This window comes from Coccinella septempunctata, chromosome 5, assembly GCF_907165205.1.
Source record: "Coccinella septempunctata chromosome 5, icCocSept1.1, whole genome shotgun sequence".
NCBI lineage: Eukaryota > Metazoa > Arthropoda > Insecta > Coleoptera > Coccinellidae > Coccinella > Coccinella septempunctata.
Window position 1 is genome coordinate 23,906,880 of NC_058193.1, and position 20,781 is coordinate 23,927,660.

The 20,781-nt window shown below is 34.0% G+C and overlaps 1 protein-coding gene across 1 annotated transcript in view; it reads right to left on the reverse strand.

The window, feature by feature from the left end:
• The window catches only part of LOC123314253, a 91,561-nt gene that overhangs the window by 41,044 nt on the left and 29,736 nt on the right, over positions 1-20,781 (reverse strand). The window contains exon 3 of the mRNA XM_044899412.1: positions 1,403-1,607. Within this exon, the coding sequence (XP_044755347.1) occupies positions 1,403-1,561 (159 nt within the window). The 5' untranslated portion in view covers positions 1,562-1,607. The remainder of the gene's footprint in view (positions 1-1,402; positions 1,608-20,781) is intronic.

Below are 20,781 nucleotides of genomic sequence, written 5' to 3' on the forward strand. Positions count from 1 at the left end.
TTTTTTTCAATTGGTGCAAATTGTAACATTTTTCTCTAATGATGTAGTAGTATCTCTGAATGGCTTATTTTATGTTTCCAAGATATATACAGTGTGTGTGTGTAAACAAATACGAAGGACTTGGGGAGATGATTCCTCGATGAAAATATGCAGGAGTAGTTCCTATAAATTTTTTTCGAAATCGACCTCCCTTCCAAGATACAGCCTTTGGAAGGCGATAACGAGTTGACAGTTTTTAATTTTTTTACGGGTTCTAAAAAACACTGAGTAAAAAAACTATACATAATATGAAGCACAAAGTAGATGTTACTCATACAATTTTTTTAGAACTTATAACTTTATTATTAGGAGTTGAAAAGAACAACTCCTTATGATTTTTCTTCAAAAATTGTTTTCGTGGGGTAGATTTTCGAAAAATAAAATTATGGTTTCCCATTCAACTCTGGAGAAAAAAAGGCTCTTTCAAAATTTCAATACAGTCGATATTTTTTTGTGGGATAAATAAAAAATTACAAGCAGTTCTGATCACTGTTCATTCCATTTCATCGTATAGGTGTTCCATAGAATGACTACATCCCGCTAAAATACATGCAATACTGCTTGTAAGTGTTTATTTATTCCGAAAAAAGTATCGACTGTTTCGAAATTTTGCAAGAGACTTTTTTCATCCAGAATTGAATGGAAAACCATAAGAGAATTTCATTTTTCGAAAATCTATCCCACGAAAACAATTTTTGAGGGAAAATCATAAGGGGTTGTTAATTTCAACCCCTAATAATAAAGTTATGAGATCTAAAAAAATTGTGTGAGTAACATCTACTTAGTGCTCCATATTACGTTTTTTAGAACCCGCAAAAATATTAAAAACTGTCAACGCGTCATCGCACTCATCGCCTTCCAAAGGCTGTATCTTGGAAGGGAGGTCTATTTCGAAAAAAATTTAAAGGAACTACCCCTCCATATTTGCATCGAGGAATCATCTCCCTTAGTCCTTCGCATTTGTTTACAGACACTGTACGTGTGCTTCACGTAAAAGGGTCACTGGATTTTGTGAATTCTTCAACATGAAAGGATTTATAAAGGGCTCTACAAATAGCCTATTGGAAAAACTATCGAACATAGACATGGAAAGTTATTACAGTAAAACTATTTGAGAATAAAAATGAATTTTTTGCAGATTTTACTGGTTTTCAAATTTGAATGGTTTCCAGAATATTTCTAACTATTTTTTCCACTTTAACTCCTTGCAGAATACATAATATTTATTTAGATATTCAGTTTTTTTATGTAGAACGACAATTGAATTGCAAATAATTCTGTCTAGGATTGACAGCGCTTTCAATTTTTATGACGAAGAAATATGTCCAAAGATTATAGTCTTTGGTATACATTATTCTCTTACCAGCGAAACAGAACGTTGTCCAATAGTTGGCGATCCTTCTTCCTGTTCTGTGGGACAGTCTGAGTGGAGATGAGATGGGGGACGCGAGCAGACAGAACGACGGCCCCCTTGGGGCAACTGGGAACGAGACTGGAGACTTGGCTCACCTTGGTCATTCATGGCAACATCCTTCCAAGATATTTGGGCAATGAAGCAACTATTGTACCTGGAAAAGAAGCAAATATGCATGAATTAAAACATATTATCGATCATCAATTGTTGTGTAGGTATTGAATGGATAAAATTGTTCTTCATTATGAGCACATATGTTGCGTGACGTTTGTCATTTGTTTGATACTTATGGATTCAGCACATCGACGGTCAACGCAAACCTATAAATGATAGGTTAAAAAAATTGATATATATGATGTGACTTGTTATAATTATATTATAGTTATAATTATTGTTCGAATAATGTCGAGTTGCAGAAAAGTCTGGTAAAATTTAATACTCCATCAAAATGTTGATCCTACATTTTTTCCACCAAAAAAGACAGTTTTGAAGTTTGATGGGGGCATCAGATCAAATCTTGCAGGATTCTCCTGTAACAGGACGTTAAACTGAGAAAATGAAAAGAACACCCAGTATTAATGAAATTATCACAAAAATGTTTCCTATAAAGTTAAGACAACACAAAAACCACTATCTAGATTTTATTTCAAAACTGAGATCATTTTATCCTGACTCGTAACAAATATACTCCATTCACTTTTATTTTAGCACTCGGTTGGCCATGAAATAATTTTCTCAAGTTATTGTAACTAGAACGGAGTAAGGTTGGCACTCATGAAATGTCGTTAATGTCATAACGCCGTTGCCACAACTAATATCAATAAATATTAGGAAAATGCCGAAAGTGATTGAAAAGAGAGAAGACGGGGTTTCAGGGTTTCAGGAAGTGCTATTTAGAATTCAAGTCCGTTCATTCAAATAGTAGGTAAGCCCGATATTTTAAAATCTGAAATATATCAGGTACTGACGGTAGCCAACATATTTAATGTAAGTAAATTTAGGTATATAATGTTTCATCCGAATCTAAACGACTTATATTTCAGCTGAATGTTTCCACAATCAGAAAGATTGTGAATGAAGAGAATGACAAAGAATTTCCTTCTATTGGGAGACCCAAAAGATATGTGGCATGAGAGAATTTTATTTTAGGGTGAACGAATGCGAAAAGTTACTACAGAATTTTCGATGAATCTCATCGCAAAATGAGTTCCAGAAAATTAATTTTAATCTTTCCTTCGACTTGTCCTATACATAGTAAATGTCTTGAGGGATCAATGAATATATAATTATTATTATATCAAAGTATTAAAAATAAACAGCTATAAATACGAGCCAGTTGTCCTGTTAATTGTTACCTGAAACTTTTTAGGGTTTTCACTCTGAATTTCTGAAACAAAATCAATTAAAAAATGAAGTAAACGATTTATTCCTGAGTTTACTTCATTTTTTAATTGATTTTGTTTCAGAGATTGGGAGTGAAAACCCTAAACAGTTTCAGGAAATGCAGAATCCTCCCAGAATAAATTTCAATCGATATCTGTAAATTGTTAATTCATATGAAATTTTTGTTGAAAGGTTTCCTTTTGCCTTGAAACTTCCTTTATTTATTTTGACTTAAATTGATGCAAGATGATTTTTTGTTGAAGAATTTAACATTCTTGTAATTATCCGTCAATTCCTTCGAGAGATACCCTACCACTGCATCAAATGCATTTCATCTTCGGGTCGTTTTTTTGAAATCTACAACTGATGTAACCTGTAACGACTTCAACGTTTGGACGAAGAAGAAGAAGATTACCATCAGTAACTCTCAAGCTACTGCATATTAGATATGTGTCAATAATTGAATTTTCTTCCATAGCAAAAATGAATATATTTAAAAACTGATCTCTTGTATTTTCCATGCAAATAACTAGATTTGGTATGCCTTCAATCAGTTTGTATAAACGTCAATTCCGAAGTGATTCCACATTGTGATAAAATACGTAATTACTGAGACTTTTACGTAAAACGGAAATCATAGCGAGGATTTAAAACCCAAAAATGTTTTGGTGAGCGTCATAACCCCGCATTTTCGTACAAACAGAGTGGAATGTGTCAAATTTCCATTTCCAATCGAGTGCTAAAATAAAAATGAATGGAGTATATTTCTCCAAATTCATACTGGGTGTTATGTTTTCTATGAGAGTGAGTATAGTCGAGAAGAAAATTTGACCTACTAACTGAAAAATCTTGAGAACGAAACGGCGAAATAATTGCTTAAATCTTCCCTATGCAACACATCAAAAAGAATTATGAATGTTGTACTGCAACGACACCGAGGAAATTTTCCTCATGACTTTTCGACTGCGTTCAGTACCAGTTTGACAGCACCGAACGAAAATTTCATGCTTTCAACCGTCCGTGAAAATTCCATTACCAATTAATTGGCCTTTAATGGGAGAACTGTCTAATGGTCGTCAGAAAATGAGACTCGCACACATAATGAACATTTCTTTCCCACAGAGTTCACGATCTTACACGACTCTGGTTCTGGTGCAATTGAAATATTGTCCATACATTGCCGGAGTGATTATTTCATGTGAGATAACTTTTCATAGTTGATTGAATTCAGATAATCAACTTGTCCGATTGGAAATGATTAATGACAATAAGGTGTTTGATTTTCCTTCGCTTTATTCGGAATCACTATTTTATTGCTGTCAGGTAATAATTGACTGGTAAATACAAATCGATGTAATTAGTGAATCACCTTGTTTGATGTTTGACATGTCTAAGTGAACATTTAAGGGAATAATGCCATTTCAGTTCCAAAATGGTAGTTACGGCGAGATGATTACATTTCCTCGCGTCCTGGTTTGGAACTCCCAAATTCGTTTATTCAATAAAATATAGATATAATACAACGTCCAGTTCTGAAATAATAGTTTTCTGTAGTTAATTAGTGGAATCTTTGAATGATTGTGTCCGTATAAAGTGATTATTGTGTTGTTTTCTGCATTGAGCACGTGGCTTTATCTCACAAAATTTTTGGGGATTGGCTTGTCCAAGATTCCTGCACTTCCTCAGGACCCCAGGAATAAACGTCCAGTTCTACAACTTGAGATTGGGTGCATAGCCTAGCTGGCTGACCCAGATCGGCTGCCCTCGTGGTGAGGGTGCTTGATCAACCAGAAGGAAGAAGAAGAAGAAGAAGAAGAAGAAGAATAATGCCATTTGTAGATGGAAAAAATACTTGTGGAATAGCATGAAATAAAGAACATATTATGGCTCCATTAGATAGTGATATTGAAGATTTCATGTCAAAGTAGCGATGGTAAAAGATATGTGACATCAGGTGTTATCTTCCTGTTGTATCATTTCCAAAAATTGACTTTCCGAATCCAGCACACATAAATAATTGTAATCCCTGTGAATTTTTTGAATATTATCAATCAAAAAGATTTGAATGATTTCTTAGCATTTGGTTTGAATCGCTGAAAGGTGGAGAATTGAAAGAAGAGTTCTGAAAATGAAATTGCTACGAAGATACATACATAAACTTTTTACCTATTTGGTTTGGCTACTAGTATTTATAAGGTAGGCTATGAAAATTTGAATTTCGGTATATATAGGGTGAGTCTTGACTCGTACAAATATTTCAATAGTAGAAAAAACAATAGGGAAAAAAACACTTTTTATTATACCATTTTTTCCTAATCAGCTCGCTTTAAAAGATACAGGCTAATGAAAAACCACAACAAAAAATTTTTAGTTCTATCTCACGAACTGTTTTATCGAATGAAATGAATTTCGAAATATAGTTTTTCATTTATTTGATGAATCATTTTCGAACGCAAGATATCACCCACGTCTTTCAGTTTTCTCATTATTACAATTACGTATCATAAGAATACAAAAAATTGGACGCTACCTAATGAATATTTGAACGTTTTGTAAAATAAAAGTATAAAGCACCGTATTTTGATGTTCAAAAATAAAAAATATGTGTTTTTTGAAATTATTTCTGAATTTGTATCTAGCTCATAAACATACTTACGAGGATATATTGAAAAATTCTTAGCCTACAAAAAAACTTTTAAAATCAAAATATTTTAGTACTCAACATATTCTCCTCTTAATTAGATACATTTATTCACTGCGAACCTGCAACGTCTATAGACCTTTCAAAAAAAGTGTTTCTCCTTGCTCTGCAAACCAGACCTCCAGCTTTTATTACCTCCTCGTTGGAAGAAAATTTACGATCTTTTAAACTTTTTTTCAGTTGAGGAAAGATATGATAGTCGTATGGTGGAGCCAAATCTGGTGAATAAGGGGGGTGTTCTAGTAATTCAAACCCTAAATCACGAATTTTTTGCATGGCAACATGAGATTTGTGTGCAGGGGCGTTGTCCTGCAAAAACAAAACACCTTTGGATAGCTTTTCGCGTCTTTTTTCTTCAATTGTTTCCCGGAGAGTGGTAAGTAAGGTCGAATAGTAATATCCGGTTATTATTCTACCCTTATCCAAAAAAATCAATCATGATTACTCCATGGCAATCCCAAAAGAAGAAAGAACTTTTCCAGAAGATTTTTGGTCACTAAACTTCTTAGGTCTTGGAGAACCAGAGTGTCGCCATTCCATCGATTGTTGTTTTGTTTCTGGATCGTAGATATGTATCCAAGTCTCATCCACAGTAACAATTCGGTTTAAGGAGTCTACATCGTTTTCAAATCGAGCACAGATCGAACGCAATGCTTCTACCCTTGCACGCTTTTGGTCAACATTAAACATTTGGGTATCCATTTTACAGCAATGTCCAAATTGACGTGAACTATATGATGAACGCGTTCGTATGAAATATTCATTGCTTCAGATATTCGTTTTAGCCCAATTCGACGGTCTGATATAATCATGACATGAACTGCATCGATATTTTCGGGGACTTATACAGAAACTGGCCTTCCAGATCGGTCATCATCTTCAATGGAAAATTTACCTCTTTTGAAGCTTGCAGTCCAATTTTTTACGGTCGCATACGAAGGACATTGATCACCAAGGGTATTAAGCATATGCTTAATTTACGCAGATATCTGCGTAAATCTGCTTGCCTCTTAACCCTTTTGAATACAGGTACTTGATGATGGCTCGATATTCCAATTTGTCGATTTTCACAATTTCGGTGGACAACTTCTTTCTTTTAATTTATTGCGTAACTCTGGTTTACTTTTTTGACCTCAAACTTCACACTGACACTTCTAATGAGTTATTGTTCGTTGTTATGGTAACGCAATATTTTTTTATGAATGGAACTGGTCTAGGCTAACTATACATCAATACATCCTCGTACACGTTGGAATTTTTGGCATGGCTGATTACTTGTTAGCATAAAAATAAAAATGCCATAGGCTGGAAAAATCCTATGATTTATTTTCAGGACCGAATAGACCTTCGAAACGAAGACAAGCAATTATATATAGTAAAATCGAATGTCAAATACGGCCATAACTCTTCCATACTTTAATTTCAATCAACATAACAACTTACTGGTGGGGCTCGCATGAACATGAATCAAAATAATAAAACATAAATCAAACCGAGGGACGTCCTAGTCGCTAAATGAACATAAATGTTTTAGATGAATTGATTTAGAGCAGTCGGCTCTTATGCGGAGGATATAAGGCGGAACAGTTGAACATCTGCTTAGGCCGGTTCGGGATGGTTTCGGTCTAGTGGCTAGAGTGGACCGTTGAATTGTGGTCGGTAGGGGTAGGTTCAGAGGGGTGAGCCGTTTGGCTTTTATCAGGAGTACCTACTGTTCTGTGCTCACAAAATTAACCTGCTTCAGACTTTGTTGCAAGAACAATTAGGGAGTCCAAGCCACGTGACTTTCAGACCGTTAATTTGGCATTTGATTCGCAAGCGTATAAGTTTTTGGTTAGATACTAGCGATTTCTTTATTTCAACTATCACCTGCACCTTATTGATCATTTAACATTTTAATCATATTGATTGCTTGTTCGAAGTAGTTGGACTTGTTTAGACGAAAATTTATGATGCTTAAACTTTCCCGAAAAAAATTATTTTTTATTTGAGAAAATAAAATTATTTTGTTAAGCAGGAATATTGTCACACATCCCTTTATTTCTTTCAATAATTTCACAGAAATTATCTTATAAATATTTTTCAGTGTTTTCTGTTGAGAACCTTGTTATAATTCTAGTTCAGTTTTATTATTTTTATTTCTAATTTATGAAAATATGACATACTATACTAATCAGTTTTTCCCATATTGTAATATTAGCTTGTTGATTGTAGAAGAAAAATGCCACGTCTATGTAAGTTTATTTCTACTTAAACGTTTCTGTATGAGTAAAATCTACTTGTGCATTATGTAGAGAGAGTTGGTCATTGTATTTTGGGGGCTTTGATGGTACTTTTCCTGCAACAATCCCAAAATACAAAACAAAAATTATTAAGTACATATAGTTATTTTCTTTAGTATTGCGGTTGATTATGCATGCAATAATCGTGATATATTTGTGTCATGCATGATAAACTATTTCGTGAATATATGGGGAGTCCTGGAGAGTTTAAGGCCTTTTCCCTCTGAAGCCACTCTGTCCCTGTAAATGGTAGCAACTCATTTTTTGTGTGAAGATATCATGCCCAAATAGGTAACGATAGATAATAGTAGAGTGAGGGTGAGATGAACATTTTGAGCACAGCAATTCTTTTTTTAGGAACTGAAAATTGGCTCATGTCTCAATAACCCATGGGAGAGTTGAACAGGGGGCGAGAGAGACTTGACCATAAGTTTGACCATCTGCTATTTAACAGATGTATTCTTGAAACTTTTACAACTATTATTGAAAAAGCTTATCGTTTGTAAAACAATATTAATCAATGAAAGCAATAAAACTAAATAACACCACGCACCTATTAAACTTTTCAGGCAGTGTAACAAACAAAAATGATTCAATTTCTTACTTCCTAACAACAAAATCACGTTCAACCCTCTCACTCCTAAACTGTTCTGATGGCGGCAAAAATGGAGGCATCACTAGTTGTGCCTTGTTACGAGTATGTCGCAAGCTATTTACGATACCGGTAGCGCGAAATTTGAATTAAAATATTTGAGGTAGTTCAAGTCGCCTACCTGAGCAAGTCTCCCGAAGTCCCCCTAACGCACAACTGACATAATAAAAAAATTTCAATATTATTTAATAGAATGCATAACTGTCCTTTTTCTGAAATATAGGTATTGGCGTTAGCCGATCATATTCGTCTACAGTTCTACTTTTTCAAGGTAAAACAATGAGGAACTGCCTCTTCCAAAAATTATTTCCATAGAAAAATGTTATTTTTTTGTTGCTTTGGCATTTTCATAAGGATATAAGTACTGAAGTCGTGTACTGTGATCTCAGATTTTTTCATTAACTTTTTCGCTTAGTATCTATCTACACATTAAGGACATGTGTCACGAATATCTGGGAAACTGGTTCTGTATAATTTACGCACAGCCCTTTTATATGGTTCATGAACAGAGGGGTGAAATAAACGGTGTAATGGTCGGTACACAATGATCAAATGATTCCACTTGAGAAGAGAGAAGAATATAATTCGTTCCAGTTTTCTCTGCTATTGACACCTAAAAAGACACACCTCTAACAACTGCGAAAATAGGTGAAAAGTTATTCGTTACGGGAGGGTAGTTTGAATGGGGGCCTAAAAAAGTTAAGATTAGGAACATCAATCATTTCATACTCTATTTTTCCCCAGACGATATGTGCATATGTAGAGTTTTACCCTTGTCAACGATAGCCTTGCAAACCTGGTAACATAGGTAGCTACGGAAGAAATATCTAGAGTCCTATTTCATGCTATCTCTATCTTTAATCATTCACCTACCCAGAATATTCTCCAAATTCAGGTTCTGCAGCTAAGGTTTGAGACATGCTGATTTTGGAGGATTGATGGAAGTGCTACAATATCCTTTCATGCAATCAATAGAGGTTTTCCCATCTAAATAAAGACCGAATTTTACTTTTTTGACTTCAAACTCGGAATCTTCAACTTTTAACACAGAAGTTCCAACTTTGAACTTCGAATTTGGTTTTCTGATTGAAAACTCAAAATTGAATACTTCAAACTGGAAATTTTCGACTTTCAACTAGAAAATTCTGATTTTGAACTCAGCATTTTGTTTTTCGTCTCCAATCTCGAAATTTTTAACTTCATGACGGAATTTCTGACTTCAAACTTGGAATTTGTGACTTCAAATCCAAAATTTACTAATTCAAACTCACAATTTTCGACTTCGAACCTAGAATTTTGATATCTGACTCGAAACTCGAAATTCACCATACGAAACAGAAAATGCAAGAATACCATCCAAAAAGTTAGAGAAAAAAAGGAACAGATTGGAGAGATATACTTCAGATAAAGAAGATGGATAGAAGGAAATGGAGACTCAGACTAACAGTTTAATAGCATTTCAGTCAGTTTAGTTTTATTGAATTTTCGAATCTAATTTTATACAGTAAAAACAGAAGTCAGTTTAGAAAATTTAAAATGTTTATTCCCAAAATTTTTCAATAAAATAAAAACAGGAATACTGGAATGAATATTTTAATTTTGGTGATTTTGTTATGGTTCAAGTTTACCCAGAATAGTTTATTCAGTTTGTTCGATGAGTCGTCAGTATTAGGAATTAATTCCTCAAATTGAAGATTTTGGTAATTAACATTTTAAATTTTCAAATGAAATTTCCAACAGTATGAATTAATTCGAAATTTCAATGATGATTATAAAAAAAATATTCATCAACCATTCGCCTAAGTCTTCGGTTTTCGAATCTTACATGTTTTTTCCATTTTTTTTCTCCCCACTTTCTAGGTATATGTATATTTCTCCAATCTTTTCCTCTCTTTCCCTAACTTTTTGGATGGTATTCTGCATTTTCTGTATCTTGTGTTATTCCCATTTCTTTTATTTCTTTTCTCTTCATCTATCATCTTTCCATAAAAATTCCATTTGTTATTGTCCTCTAAATTGATTGTTTTTGACGTATCTATAAGAATTTCTTCGTTGAGCACTTTATCTGATGTTTCATTTTGGTCTTCAACTTTCCTCTTTATTTTATTTGTTTTAGCATCCAATTGTTCACGTACTTCTTTTCGAATAGTATGTTCGGAAAAATCTAATTCTTCCCGATATCGTCTCACTGTTGTTTCTTCCATTGATCTTGTAGTTGTTTCTCTTTTCCTTTTCATTCTCTCTGCATATTCTTTTTTCTTATTCTATTAACAAAGCATTTTCCTCCAATTTCATGAACTCTTCATCCAATTTTCTGTCCATATACGCCAATTTATTACGATTCGTTCAAATTAAATGTTATTTTATAGGTAAACTTGTTATTTCAATCAAGACAACAGCAACTTTTAATTCAATTCAAGAACTTTTTCTTAAAAATACCTACTGACTGAAAATTCTCTATTATTTTCTTATGTTGATCCTAATGTTAAAGCAATAAAATAAAAGTGGCCAATGGAAGCGGTTAAAAGATGAAAGTAAGAGAAACAAAAGATTATGCTACATTCTTCAGAGAACTTTTCGAAAAACTTCTAATAATACCCCTTTGGCAAAATATATCTTCATGTCAACTCCCCCCTGCTAAAATGAGTCTTGTTCGAACATAAATCTCAATCGGAGCTGCCAACATGTTGATAGAATTTATGGCCTACAAATAGAATATGTCGATTGCTCAAAACTGAGCACTCGTAAATCTCACGTAATACAACGTCGAATACACGGATCCCCTGTTATTTACATACATTTCCCAAGATAACAGTGGAAGTAAATTGGCTGAAATCTTCCACCAATTAGGAACATCTTGTACTACCACTTATGGAAGTCGATGTGGCTTCAGAATTGTTGCGCAATAATAATTGGTAGGGTACATTCCTAAACTAGGAAATCCGCTTTTCTTGACGGTGTTGAATGAGGCCAAGTTGAACTGACTTAAAGCTACACCAGCCAAATCCGAAAAGCATAGAACAATTTGTTACAGTTTTATTAAAATTTATTGGAGGAGGTATGAATTCTATTACACTTTTCTTTTCCATGTTATGCTTGTTGGGTGTAGGATCAATCTAAAACTACACCACCCACTTCAAACATCTGCCACAATTAAAAGTGGGCAATGGTATCTGTATCTGAACCAGAATTCATTAAAAAATTATACTCCATTCACTCCATTTTAGCACTCGGTTGGCCATGGAAATTTGACACATTCCCCTCTGTATAGTACGAAAATGTAGGGTAATGACGCCTGTCAAAACATTTTCAAATCAGAGCTATGTTGTCCGTTCTACGTAAAAGTCTCAGTAATTACCTATTTTATCACAATGTCGAATCACTTCGGAAAATATGTGACGAACATAATTGATGTTCAAACAAACTGATTGAAGGCATACCAAATCTAGTTATTGGAAAATACAAGGGATCAGTTGGTTATCTTCTTCGGCTAAAGGTTGTAACCCGAAGATGAAATGCATATGAGAGTGGTTGGGAATGGGTATCTCCTGAAGGAAATGACGGATAATTACAAGAATGTTAAATTTTTCGGCAAAAATCCTCTTGCATCAATTGAAGTCAAAAGAATTAAAGGAAGGAACTTCACCTTTAAACAAAAATTCCACATAAAATAACAATTAAGAGGACAACTCGCTGTTTATTTCAAACACTTTCATATAATAATAATAATCATATATTTATTGATCCCTCAAGACTTGTACAATGTATAGTCAAATGAAAAATGGAAAAATTAATTTTCCGGAACTTATTCTACGATGACATCCATCGAAAATTCTGTTGTAACTTTTCGCATTCGTTCACCCTAAAATAAAATTCTCAAATGCCATCACTTTTTTGTATCTTCCAATAGAAGGAAATTCTTTGTCATCCTCGACATTCACAATCTTTCTGATTGTGGAAACATTCAGCTGACATATAAGTCGTTTAGATTCAGATGAAACATTATATGAATTCACTTACATTGAATATGTTCGCTACCGTCTGATATATTGTAGATATTAAAATATCAGTGTTACCTACTCTTTGAATGAGCGGACCTGAATTCTAAATAGCACTTCCTGAAAACCTGTCTTCTCTCTTTTTCCATCACTTTCGGCTTTCGGCATTTTTGTAATATATTAATCGATATTAATTGTGGCAACGGCGTTATGACATTAACGACATTTCATGAGAGCCAACCTTACTCCGTTCTAGTTACAAAACTTGAGAAAATTATTTCATGGTCAACCGAGTGCTAAAATAAAAGTGAATGGAGTATAATAACAACTTCCTCATCGATTCAAATCCCATATTTTCCTTCCTAAACTCTTCTAAGGTCGTGCATTCTTAAAGCTACTATTATCAGAGTTAAATATTTTATTACACCGATGGCCTGTCTTCAATTTATACAGGGTATTCCATAAACAATGCGGAAAATATTGTTCTCTGAGTTATTTGGAGCCAACAGATACGAAATCGTAAGTTCGAACTTTATATGAGTATATTTATTCCTTAGCCAGTTGCAGCTGCTATCAAATTTAATGCCATACTTAACCAACACTTAAAACAGTGAGAAAAACCATAAACATAACTGTACATCTACTAGTAATTCGCTTCTCAGAGGTGTACAGACATAACCAAATCATTTATTCATTTCCTCAATGGGTTCAATAGTTACATTTCCTCATATCTCTAGTTGTCACATTTAACTGTTCATCGATTTTTGCAAGAGCAAGTGATCAAATACGAACTACATTTAATTGAATAGACCAATTTGCGCATGACCCCAGGATATTCCGATCAAAATAGTATCTTCGAACATAATAAAGATCGAAATCTCTGGTATTATTCAAATGTAATATCTGGTATCTGAGCGTAAGGATATGTATATGTGTAAGTTTTGAATATAAATCATCAATTAATTCTAACAGAATGCGAACTTTGATAAATATGCCGATAAAATCGGGACTGCTAGCAATGCTACTTGGAATATGCTGTTCGATTTGATTCATTTCCTGATGGTAGATATGACTGTGGATGATATGATGCAAAGCACCTTAGGAACACGTAGGTCCTTTGATATGTTTGACAGGATTTAACATGACTGTTCCTTCAGGTAGTACAATTTAAGAACTTTGGACGTTTCAGAACTAAGCAGATAAGTTTGTACAGGATGGACAGTTATACATTCATATGTTCCATATCTCAACTTTTCAAGTCAGTTGAGAACCCTAGTTGTGAATACGGGGAACCAGAAACCATAAACAATCTGGTTAATCATTGTCACTTTTATAATTTTCAGGATGCTTTCAGGGCTATATATGCAGTTTCCCAATCTGTTTAGAATTGGGTTGTGAATTTTAGGTCAATCTGACATATAGAACTTACGGCCGGTTTCATACTCAAACCTAAAGCCGCTTTAACTTTAAAGCTTCCTTTAACCCTACTGAAAATGACAGTAAAGGAAGCTTTAAGCTTAAAGTGACTTTAAATTTGATTATGAAACTGGACGTCACTTTAGTATCCAAATTTTTCTGATTTTTTTTTTTTTATTACAGATATTTTTTAGTAACTTAGAGAAGACTCCCTGGATTTACTTTGTCTCTGTGGAAAGGATCAATTTTTGCAGTGCGAGATCCCCTTCAATATCAAATATATTTCAGCTTATTTTGTAAACACTTTAATCTTTTAAAATCCAGTACACTCACAGGGAGAAAGGTTTTTTTCTGGGGTTTTCCCTAAGCTCTTGTATCATACGCAAAATTGTATTGTACCCTGTTACGCTAACGTCGGCTGAAATTTTCTTCCTCATGCACATGCTATAATTATTGTTTGATGTTAGAAATTGTTATGCTTTTTATTAAAAGTATATACATATTTACCTACATTCGATAAAGATGTACACTTTCTCAATTATATTAGCTAAAAATTTGATGCGTGATTTTTATGAATAATTTCCACAGTATCTTCGAATTTTGATTGATTTCTGAAATCCGTCTCGATCCGTGATTGGATTAAGTTTATATAGAGAATCATTAAAAAAAATCATCGAAAATTCTGCTAAAAAACTTTCAAACACAAAAATAAATTTTTTTGAATTCCAATTCATTTGAAAAATAAAATCAGATGGTTCATTATATGGAAATTTAATTATTAAATCTTATGAACTTAAATATCCATAGAATACTTATATTACAATCAAGTTATTCCATTTATATCATTCCATTCACTTCAGCAATGTGCAGGGATTTTATGCATTCCCACAATATCACACGAAAAATTTTATTTTCCTTGAAGAGATTACTCCAGTCGAAGTACCTCTATAATAAAGATGATAGGTGTTTCATCCTCGGACTATAAGCATGAATATTTATATTTCATTATAACATACATGAATATTCGATAAAACTAATTGACATAGCAACAAGAAACTCAATTAATCGAATACGTGATAATTTCGCACATAATCAAAGTATTGTAGAGTCGAAGTTCTCACAACATAATTCAAGATTGAATCTTTATGAGGTCTTCTATTAAGTTACAAAATTGGTTAATTTCAAGGTAATTTGTATATAGATAGTATATTTTATCGAAGCAGTAAAGAAGAATTATTACAGATGAATCACCTCTACTACTGCAAAAACAATTATCCACATCTACATCTCAATGGAATAATTCATATAAGGTTACTTCTTAACTTAATTCTGGGTAGATTAGTAACTTTCATGTTCGATCAAGTGGGTAATTCTATTGATAGGTCATAACATAACATATCATTTCAGCTGAGCTTAAGTAAAAGGGATCAATTCAGAAATTTAGTGGTAATGATGTTAGGGATGAAACAGCTTAGCTTTTACTATTCATTATTTTGTAGAAAATAGCTCGAACACGCCAATTTTTATTTCAAATTAAGCAACTTTCCATGTCAAATGGAGGAGTTTGTTGTAGTCGAGGTTTTACAAATGGCAACCTTAATTTTTGTACCAGAAATGGAACCTTTTGTTGGAAATATTACCTCACTTTTTATTTAGGTATAGCTTCATTAACAAATTAAATAACTCTTTGTTTCAATTGATTTTCATATGCTGATCAACCTACCTCATCATCTCTGTGGATGAAAATCGTTTAAATTGCCTTATAGTAGTAGAGAAACTATGATTTCCTAAGGCTCAAAGGCTCTCAAGTAATGTTGCGTTATTAGATAACTAGAACCAAGAACTAGGTGAAGTTTAATGTCTACTATTGAATGACTATGATTGACCTTCATTCATCGGCAGTCTGCTCACAAAAACTATCGATCTCCTAGAGGCATTCGAGCTGGTTTATCCCAGTCACCTTTTCCACAACAATCTAACAGAATTTCAATTTCCGTTCTAACATTCTCACTCCAGTGACTCAATAACGATCATCTTGATCATCGGCAGCAAGAAATTACCTCTCAATACTCGGCCTATTCTTCGTCTAGCAAGATATCATTGTGCACTCTGAGAGCTTTCATCTTGAGTTACGGTAGCTGGAAGTGGCATTATACCAAACAGACGTGATATATAAATCCCGCTTATTATTGTCGGATCTCCGACGAGGCGTGCCAGGATATGGCGAGAAAGAGTTTTATGTTACGGAGCGGTCAACCGAGCACAAAATTCGATTATAAGTAAGATCTTGACTTGTAACAGAAGCAGGAAATTTCATACATATACATAAGATCAAAAGAATCAGATTTAATCTGATCCTCCTTTTGTATGATGGCTGGTTTGGAGGATGTCGATGGAAAAATGAGGGAAATCAAAACTTAGAGGAGCATATATTGTTGGTACGCATGGAACGGTGAATTGTGTGCAATTTGGAAGGGTGTGGTTTTATTTATCATTAATGAGGGGACAGAAATTCTTTCACTAGTGATAGCATTTGGTTTCTGCGAAATTAATGAATAGACTAATTAGTGAATTATTTCATGATCATGATAGAAAAGTAGAGTCGAAACTCATTCCGTTTGAATGAATTGAAAAGAATGTCATAAATTCATCATAGTGGCATAATAATTGTTTCAGTATGTTTCACATAAGTGGTTTTCCATATTTTGTGATTTATTGATTTAGTAGAATTATAAACTGAAGCATCAGTATGATGACAGTATTTTCTGGATACTCAATCAATTCTCAATTCAAATAATCTACATATACAGGACTCGTACAAATATTTTAAGAGTAGATTCTTAAGGTCAAAAGAAATATTTTTTTCCTTTACCATTTTTTCCGATTCGGGCCTGATAAAAAGATATAGCCATTTTAAGTTTTCATAATGAGCTGTGCCATCCCAAGAAAAACAAAATTACCTTCAGAATATCTAGCTAAATCTGTGAGTGTATTCAGCCAAAGTACCCAATTTTTCAAATGTCACAGATACTCTTTAATTTCTGGACATCAAATTACTCGAAAATGGCGCATTATATGGGAAAATGTGAAGAATACTGTTATTTTACAAAACGTTCAAATATTCACTAGATGGTGTCCAACTTAGTTTCAAGAGTTGGTTCATTGAATTTTTGGTATTTTTATGGTACATAATGGTCATAATGAGAAAACTGGAAGACGTGAGTTGATATCTTGTGTTCGAAAAAGATTCCTCAAATCAACGAAAAACAATATTCCAAAATTCATTTTATTCGATAAAACCGTTTTTTTTTTGATAAATTTTTTTTATGGTTTTTCAACAGCCTGTGTCTTTCTTTTGATTTCAAGAATCTACTGTTAAAATATTTATGCGAGTTAAAGGCTCACCCTGTATAAGAATAAGCAGGGTTGAGAAGAAGTCTGGAATAAAATTAATATTTCTCAACCAATAACTCGAAATAAAAACGCTAAAACTAGTCAATTAATTTTAATTAACCTCAATTTCTGGCAACAAAGTTCAGTGTTTTTCCTCAACCCCTTAGTCACAACCCCCTTCAACATACGTTTTTCATATGGAAACATATACTATACTATAACATAATATACTATAATTTTTCTTTTTTTATAATATAATTATCTGGTTGTCAGAAGAAAGTCGAAAACTCCCCAGACTATAATAAAATCATTCAGTGGAATTTGAATGGCATTGGTGAATGTGTGAATATTAGCTGTTTTATTTTGATAGAACTCATCCTTGAGATGTAGCCAAAGAAATTAAACTAATGGCGTTAAATCCGGGGGATCTTGGTGGCCATTCAATTCTGTTTATAAAAAATAAGCACAAATTCTCGTTTGAGAAACTCTTAGGTAATTTCATTTAACTTAAACTAGTTTATTCAATCATAGACATCAAAATGTATTATTTTAACTTCGGCGAAGATAGTGTACTTATATGTAGCTATATCGCCGAAATTGTTGCATGTAGGCAAAGGAGAAATTATATAAAACATACAGTATTTCTTGAGGATTACGAAAAATTATTATTACGAAAAAATGGAATATCTGACAACGATGTGAATACCACCCTAATATAGGCCATATCAAAAAATCTCGCGAATCACAATTCATAAAAATCGTGCGATCTTTATCCGAGATAGGTTAGGCTTTCCATACTTAATACTCACTCTGTATGTATACGTTTTTACTAATAAAATGGGTTCTGCTAGCTTTACCTTCAAGCTTACAGAACCGAAAAGCTAATTGAATGTTTATCAGTAATCTAAAATCACCAATATTTTGGCCCATTGTAGGCTTATTTTTTACCATATTGTTGGGGAGATAACTAGTTTATAATTGGAGGCCCATTTTAGGCTTAACTGTCAGCTACTTTGTAGTCACAATTTTGAAATCATCAACAACTGAAGGTTATTTTCTTATACTTAACGTTCTGAAGGATTTCACGAACTTCAATTCCACAGTTTTGTAACGACTCTAGACGGTAGACGCAAAAAATGCTCTCAATGGTAGAAATATTCCGCGATTTGTTATGCAACTTCAATGAGACTGAACGTTAACTGAGGTTCTACAAAAAGTGAAATAGATCTGAGCGTGAAATTAATGCTTAAAGCCGTGCTATGCACAAGACGCAGCCTTTATTGCTTTTCTTCGTCCTTCAATTATGCGTAACATTGTGCTTATGATGTATGAAAAAACCGTGGTTTTGCTTTCATTCATGAAACCTGCTCCCAATTACGACAAGTTGGATCGTGAAGAAAAATCATTGAGCAAAGAATATCGCAATAGTTTTGCCCCACGAGTAGATGTAACTTTATCTCGAAAAATCCAATTTGATACTTCCTTTTCTTCATCTATTCAGAGCTAGGAAAATTTCTCGCCAAACCTGATTCTTCTACTCCAACAGCACTTGAATAGTGTTATCACGTTTGGAGCTCAGCGCCTAAACATGCATTGGAAATCTTGAATTCCACCCAGAAGAGAGCAATTTGCTTCCATGGGGTATTATAATAACACTGTTTACTGTTTGGATCTTAAGCGTACAGGGTGTTTATGAGGAGTTATCTAGTTCATCGAAACTCAATATTTTAATATACACTGCGCAAAAAAATTAACGCACATTATGGAAATCTCAAATTTATTCTACAACTGAAGGTGTTCTCAATGATAATTATTTTTATTAGAATTATCCATGCATATGTTATCCACTTTCAACGGTTTTCTTCAATACAGATGTTTTTTCCCAGCAGGAATAAAAAAAGATGATATTATCAGATTTTGAATGTATTGGCTCCATTCTAAAATCAGTTGTTCTCGATCAATTCTAGTGATCAATAGTTTTTCTTTCGTTTGATTTTTTACACTCGATCGCTATGCAACACGAACCACGCAATTTGACCCAAGAGGAATGTGCCCAAGCGGTAGTTCTGCGAGAAGAAGGGTGGACATACACAAGAATTGCAGAAAGGTTTGGAGTTTCCCAAAGAAGTGTGTCGAGAATGTTGCAGCGATCCAGGGAGACCGGTATGAATGTCCGAAGACCATGACAGGGTAGACCACGGGTAACAACTGCCATTCAAGAACGTTACTTGAGAGTTTCTTCGTTGAGACAACGGTTTGCAACCGCTCGCCTCCTTCAAATTCAGCTTGAGCAAACTCATGAGAATAAGAAATCGTCACAGAGAATATGATTTAAGGCTTCGTGTCGCTGCAAGAGGCCCAGCTCTTACCCCAGCCCATCGAAGGGCGCATTTGGATTTTGCGAGAGAGCATATCCATTGGGAAGAGGCCGATTGGGAAATTGTTCTCTTCATAGATGAGTCTAGATTCTGCCTCTACCATTGTGATCGACGTTCCCTTGTATACAGACGTCCACATGAAAGATATGCTCAGTGCAATTTCCTGAATACTACTGGTTTCGGGGGAGGATCGATTATGGTATGGGGTCGAATATCTTTGATTGCTCGCACAGACCTAGTGGTCGTTGATAATGGAGCTATAATGCTGATAAGTATATAAGGAACATTCTTGAAGAACATGTAGTGCCACTTGCCCCATACATTGGTGAAAATTTCATTTTTATGGACGATAATGCCAGACCCCATCGTGCGCGCATCGTTCAGGAGTACCTTGAAGAGGTTGAAGTCTCTCGAATGGAATGGCCAGCAAGAAGTCCAGATCTCAGTCCGATTGAGCAGGTTTGGAACAACCTCAATAGAAGGCTGAGAAGTTCAGAAAATCATCCAGCTACTCTTAATGACTTTGGAATCCAACTCGGAGAAATCTGGGAAGGATTAGATCAGAACATTTTAAGATCACTCATTTTGAGTGTAAACTATGAACCGTCGTTGCCTAGCTGTAATTAACGCAAGGGGTGGAAATACCAAGTTTGTTTGTTGGTATATTTATTCCATTAGTTTATTGTTATTAGGTTAACAAAATTCCAAACGATCAATTATTTAATACAGCAAGAAATACCAAGTATTAAATCACTTATCAGCATTTCAGTATTTTGAAAATTGTTCATTTCTCTTCTTTCACATAAGATTCGGTGAAATCCTGAATTTTTCTTCCATTTAATGTGTCTTGTTGCGTTCAAAACCTTCCCGAGAGAACATAAAAAATAAGTTATAAAGTCAATGTAGAGTTAACTTTCATTAAAATTGAGATTTTGAGAATGTGCGCTAATTTTTTTGCGCAGTGTATTAAGAGGAGTTCATACCTCGGGACTTTCTCGCCATATAATAATGTGTAAAGGGGGAAAGACTACCACAATGTGGGGTGTCGCCGGAACATTTGAACGATAACTAGAAGTTACGAATATTACAATAGTTTTCACTTTCTTCGAAAAGATGGCAGCACTT